Raw genomic sequence first — 6466 nt, 5'->3', positions numbered from 1 at the left:
GAAGTACAATAGACAAAGTAAACAAAAAATCATCAATATTTATTACCAAAAGAGATGAAACGAAAGTAACGATTATTAAATAAGAATTTATATTATATACCTTAAAAGGTGTTGATAAGGTTTGATGAAACCTATATAAATTCAGTCGACGAATGTTGGTATAAGTGGAGGAATTTGAGTTTGTAAGGTCAAATTCGAATCTCATCACCATCACTCTTGGTGGATAATCTGTAAAGTCCTATGTAAATCTCAATTGGGTCTTAGGTATGCCCTTACCCTAGATTGAAGGAGTCACTCCTAACCTAAATTTTTTTTTTATATCAAAAGAAAAAAAAAACTATATAAATTCAACCCAGACGACCTATTGAAATAGTGTCTGTTTGAAATTTTCTTAAACTATTGATAATGTATATACCTACATGACTACAAATACAACTACTCAAATTAAATTTTCTAAAAAATAATATTTTCTTTTATCAATAAAATCTTTTAAAAAAATATTTTAACTTATAAGTCATAGCCTTAAAAGTTAGGCCCATAATCAAACCATGTTACTTTTAATAACATAATTAATTTGTACGAATCAAGCGACATCAAAGGTTAAGGAAATTTGTTATTATCCCTTAAAATTTTAAGTTCGAACAAGACATATGTAAAAGTATAAACATTTATTATCTAATAATTAAAAGTCTTTAAACAAATAATATTTTATATTCATTCCAGAATTATCAATATAATAATAATACTAACATGATTAATTTAGGCATTACTTTAAACCTTTTTAATATTTGCTATGGAAATAAAAGTACATGTAGGATCATAGTCGTATATAGCACAGCAGTAATGTGGGCTCCAGCTATGATATATATATGTATCTGAAAGATCTTTGTAAGCCCCTTTAGATCCCTTCGTATCCAAACATTATTCATCGCTGTTGCAATCATATTTATTTCTGCACCCAACAAATCGCTCGTACGTAACTACGTAATGTAATAAGAAAAATATAATGTAATTTAAAAAATTAACATAGACGTATCATAGATAAAAATATTTTAGTTTTATATATCATAAATTATTAAAATAATATTATTCGATACATCATTAATAAAAAATATTTTATAAACAATATTCAGATAATATCAAATGTATTTATAAATATATTTAAGAATTTTAAAAATAAATAATAAAACATTTGATATTATGTGAAAAACTGCTTGTAAAATTACTTTTTATTCACAAGTCGTGTATTAAGTATAACTCAATTATTAATATATAATATCTTAAAGGATTATTATTCCATAATTAACAGTAAAAAAATACTCAATGCGCATATTGATTTGAAAATCATATAACATAATTAAATGGTCATAAATTATAAATCTTTTTTTAATATGTAAATCTCAGGAATAACATATTTTTGCACTTTAAATATATGATATAATATTTTTTATTTTAAATTTGATGTATTTTTAGAAACCTAAATACAATATGCATATACCTGAATCATTGATAGTAAACTCTTCTCTCTACTTGTTTCTTCAACTTTCGACAACTCCGCGCGATGTATTTTCTTGGAAGGGTGGAACTGAATTAGACGTTTGTATTCAAATAAAACTTGCATTAAATTCCATTTACTCACGATGAAATTATTACTTAGTGTAATTGTAATTGATAATTAAATACAGTGATTTGTATCCACTCAATATAGTAAAAAAAATGGAAGCTTTTAGAAGTGTAATACTTAAAGCTTTAAATATAATGAGGATAAGATCAGAACTGAAATGATATCAGCTCTAACTCGAGATTAATTGCACTAGAAAAAGAAACCAGATACAATATTTATAATTCAGTCATGAACTGCCATTATAGCCAAAAAAGAAGAAGGAAATGGAAGTAGATAGGTAGCCGCACATCATCACTCACCAGCCACTTTGCACGTTCGTCAAGTTTGTTGATAATAGGTATGGAACTCACTTCAATAGTTTATTCGGTGACTAATTTAATGGAACGTATCTTCACGTCTCCAAATAACCTCTTTTTATCTTTTATTTAATCTTATTATTTTGCATTTACATGTCTTATTAAGAGTGGGAATTACTTATAAATTATCTAATTTAAGCTCTGTTCTTTTAAATTTTAGCATTTGTGTATTGTATTAATATATTATATAATACCTACAATTGAGCAAGAAGAACTGAGCAACTCTCCAAACTTCTGGTAAACTCAAAGATCCAATTGCCTTGATAATTCTGAAGAATGCCTCCTACCACATTAAATCACTATTATATCTTCCAATTATTCTATTAATGTTGATCTTTATTCAATTATGATTTGATTTATGTCATCGTGTTTGTGCGCGTAATTAATCAATATAAAAATTTTAAGAATAAAATTAAAAAATAATATGAAATTTATAGATTAAAATTTATTTTATTTTTATTGTAATATTATATTTTAAAGATAAACTTAATAAATAAATTAATATAATATTTAAAAATCTAGTTACAAGTAAAATACTCCCTTCATTGACAACCTCTCACCTTCGCACGGTTAATCCACTCGATTTCTAAACATGCAACACCTCACACAGTGTACAGAAACTTTCCACGTGGCGGCATGCCTTAAGCCAACGGCTGCTGTGTACATTTTTAGCTCTTTCTAGCCCGACGTTGCAATGCGCTAGTGAAATACACTCTCGTTCGAATATATATATATATATACCTAATTACCTATTCAGTATCAAGTGTTTGTTTGAATTCAAGTCTATATACTGATATCGAAGTATTCATTTGTAAGAGAATAAGAAATAGGATATCTATGCGGTGCGATAATTTAATTTAAATTAATTTAAAATAATTTTAATTTAAAGTTTATTATATTCCATTTAAAAAGTTATAGAAGACTAACATTTTTTGTTATAATCGAAAAATTATATTATGGGAATGTTTAGCGCTTATAATTGAATTTTTTTTGAAAAAATTAATATTTTCGGTTGCAATTGAAAATATTATAAAGAAAATAACATTTTCAATTATAACATATCTAACTTAAAAAATTATATTTTTAATAAAATTTTCGATTGTAATTAACTTCTGCCCGATTTTTAACCTTATGTTTACAAGTTATAATTTTAAGAAATAGAGTTGTTCAAAACCATATTATTAATAAAACATGTTTTAATAAAGTTATTTTATTATTATATCACAGATTTTAATAAAATATATATATACACATTAAGTTAACGAGGGAGAAAAACTATATTATACACGTGTAGAAAATAAATTTGGGTTTAATATTAGAAAGGTGGTATACACATGAAAGATAAGAAAGACAGTATAGTCCGAAAAGCATTGAATTTGTCATTCACATGAACAAGCAATGTAACAAGTGGATTACTGCTCAGTTTGCCTTACTTTGAATTGCAGCAAAAGAAGTAAAAGTAAAATCTGCAGAGAGAACTCAAAAACTGAGAAGAAAACAACCTTGAGAAACAGAACATATCCTTTTCCTTAACCTTCACGCCTCCATTAATACCTATTACCTCCCTTTCTCCTTCCTCAGTGCTAAAATTAATTACCATTTACAATCATAAAGTGAATTCTCCCTATTATTTGCTCTCTTTTTTCATGCATTTATGATCCCCCACTTTTCTCCCTCCATTGACTCTTTGGTTTCTCTCTCTCTCCTGAGTGCCTTTCAACTCCCTTTTAAAACCCCACCTCATCTGCATGGAACTTTTATGAATTGAGAAAACAGAGCTTTACAGAGTGAAAAGAACAGAGGAAGCAAAAGAAAAAAAAAGGATAACTACAGAGGTTTCTTTCACTATCTTGTTCTTCCAACATCATTCCTTTTTTCTTGGGATTGTTTCACGACATGGGTTCTTGTAAAGGCGAAGAACAGCAACAACAACATCGTCACAGCGAAGCTAACTGTGTTTTGGTTCAGGGGCCTATCATCGTAGGTGCAGGACCTTCTGGTCTAGCAACCTCGGCTTGCCTTAAACAACAAGGTGTACCTTCTCTTATCCTTGAGAAAAGTGTTTGCATTGCCTCTTTATGGCAACATCGGACCTATGATCGTCTCAAACTCCATCTTCCCAAACAGTTTTGCCAACTCCCACTCCTTGGGTTCCCGCAAAATTTCCCAAAGTACCCGACTAAACACCAGTTCATCTCTTACATGGAGTCCTACGCTTCACACTTCTCAATCCAACCTAGGTTCAACCAAGCGGTGACAAGCGCCGAGTTTGATCATGTTATGGGGTTATGGAGGGTTAAAGCTCAAGATTCTGAATACATATCAAGGTGGCTCATTGTTGCCACTGGTGAAAATGCTGAGCCTGTAGTACCATACATTCCTGGGATTCATACATTTGGTGGTCCGGTCGTTCATACAAGTTTATACAAGTCTGGTTCTGAGTTTAAAAACCAAAGGGTTTTGGTTATAGGATGTGGTAACTCCGGCATGGAAGTCTGCTTGGACCTTTGTCGATACAATGCAATTCCTCATATGGTTGTTAAAAACACAGTAAGTTCATTTAGCATATAAACTTGAACACTTTAGATATGTTTTCATTGCTGCTCATGTTGTTTTCCGTTTGATTTTTTTTCTTGCATAGGTGCATGTATTACCGAGGGAAATGTTGGGTTTCTCAACATTTGGTATAGCGATGGCGCTTCTCAAATGGCTCCCTTTAAAGCTAGTAGATAAATTGCTTTTGCTGATATCAAACTTCACCTTGGGTAACACGGACGAAATAGGTCTCCGGCGGCCGAAAACGGGTCCAATCGAGCTCAAGAATGTCACCGGAAAGACTCCAGTGCTCGATGTCGGTGCACTTGCACAAATAAAATCAGGAAAAATTAAGGTAATGGAAGGTGTGAAAGAGATAACAAGAAATGGAGCAAAGTTCATGAATGGGCAAGAAAAGGAGATCGATTCGATAATATTGGCAACTGGATACAAAAGCAATGTGCCTAGTTGGCTCAAGGTAAATATTAATGACCCTTTCTACAATATAAAAGATAACGTATTAATTCAAAACACGAAATACTTGTTAACTTAGATTTTCCATGGCAGTAACTTTTTGCCTTGAATGGAAATATAGGGATGTGATTTTTTCACCAAAGATGGCATGCCAAAAACGCCGTTTCCTAACGGATGGAAAGCGGAGAAAGGATTGTACACAGTCGGGTTTACAAGAAGAGGGCTTTTAGGAACGGCTTCTGACGCCGTTAAGATTGCTACAGACATTGGTGAACAATGGAGGACAATCTAAGACTGTAACAAACAATAAAGTTAAATGTAAAAAAATAAAGACGGTGATTTTTTTTTTGTTTGGTCTTTTTGCGAATGTAATCCCTTTTGTTTAACATTGTAAATGCACCAATTTTGTTGGTGGTGGGGTGGGGGTTTGAATCCATCTTTTTTTTACCTGTTTCGAGGTTAACATGACTACGTATGTTTGTACAGAATAAATTATTAATAGAATAGAATGTACTTCTATTTTATTTTTTGGATAAATATGATTTTATTATCCAAAGCAGAAACTGCACATATACATCAATGTTCGAATCAAAAAACAAACTTCATACTAAATGAATCAGTGAACAGCTAAGCTCCAATGGTTGCATAAATTAATATTAACTCTATCTACTCTGTTAATATTCATATCCCTTAGTTTTAATCCTACAATATCTTTAATAATCTTTAGAATTTCTTCTGCAGACCTTGTTCGGCTTTGAAACACCCTTCTGTTTCTCTCTTCCCATATTGTGTAAATGAGAGCATTGAGAGCTATCTTCATAATCATTGTAAGCAATGATTTGCCTTTCCATGTAGAACTTGCCCATGCTATAAATGCTTCCCATGAACAAGCTGGAAAATGTAAACCAGAAAGTGAGAAGACAACTTTCCAAGTGGTAACAACAGTATGGCATTTTAGATATAAATGTTCACTCGTTTCCGAATCTGAATTGCAGAGAGCACATATGCTTTTGTTGATGAGCCCCATTCGTTGTAGTCTATCCTTTGCTGGAAGTTTATCAAGGAAAGACATCCAAGCTATCACACTGTGCTTAGGGATGTGCAGGGGAAACCATAACAGTTTCTGCCAAGGGACCTTAGCCTTCTTCTCCCTAATTGAATACAAGATTTTAGTAACTTTTGTATTACCTGAAGTCAGAATCTAGTGAGCCTCAGGTCTGAGTTTCAAAAGTTTCTTGAAACTCCAGCTAGTAGTGGAGCTAATTCGTACATACCAGAAATCTTTCTCCTTAAGAACATAGTTTTTGAGCCAAGCTACCCATAGAGACCCGTCTCCTGCGAGGATGTTTTTAATTAACGAGATCATGCATGCTTTGTTCCAGGATTTCATATCCTTAACCCCCGAGCCCTCCTTCGGATTTCAAGAAACATATATTTTTCCAGCTCACTCGAGCTCCCGTAGCAGCTTTGTCAGTTC

At 31.8% G+C, this 6466-nt stretch overlaps 1 protein-coding gene across 1 annotated transcript; it reads left to right on the top strand.

Annotated features, from left to right (window-relative positions):
• Window positions 1-3819: 3819 nt before the first annotated feature.
• Window positions 3820-5314, top strand: LOC120218975 (probable indole-3-pyruvate monooxygenase YUCCA4). Its single transcript, XM_039215836.1, has 3 exons — window positions 3820-4530; window positions 4622-4993; window positions 5111-5314. The coding sequence occupies exons 1-3, from the start codon at window positions 3877-3879 to the stop codon at window positions 5279-5281; spliced, it is 1197 nt and encodes a 398-aa protein (XP_039071767.1). The 5' UTR covers window positions 3820-3876; the 3' UTR covers window positions 5282-5314.
• The last annotated feature ends 1152 nt before the right edge of the window (window positions 5315-6466 follow it).

The sequence above is a fragment of the Hibiscus syriacus genome, unplaced genomic scaffold (genome assembly GCF_006381635.1).
Source record: "Hibiscus syriacus cultivar Baekdansim isolate YM2019G1 unplaced genomic scaffold, ASM638163v2 tig00110202_pilon, whole genome shotgun sequence".
NCBI classification, from domain to species: domain Eukaryota; kingdom Viridiplantae; phylum Streptophyta; class Magnoliopsida; order Malvales; family Malvaceae; genus Hibiscus; species Hibiscus syriacus.
Note: the sequence above shows the minus strand (reverse complement) of the source record. Positions and strands in the feature narration are given on the sequence as shown.

Coding starts and splice junctions, on each gene's coding strand:
- LOC120218975 (XM_039215836.1), top strand. CDS start 3,877: ATGGGTTCTTGTAAAGGCGAAGAACAGCAACAACAACATCGTCACAGC. Junction 4,531..4,621: donor ATATGGTTGTTAAAAACACA/GTAAGTTCATTT, acceptor TTTCTTGCATAG/GTGCATGTATTACCGAGGGA. Junction 4,994..5,110: donor ATGTGCCTAGTTGGCTCAAG/GTAAATATTAAT, acceptor ATGGAAATATAG/GGATGTGATTTTTTCACCAA.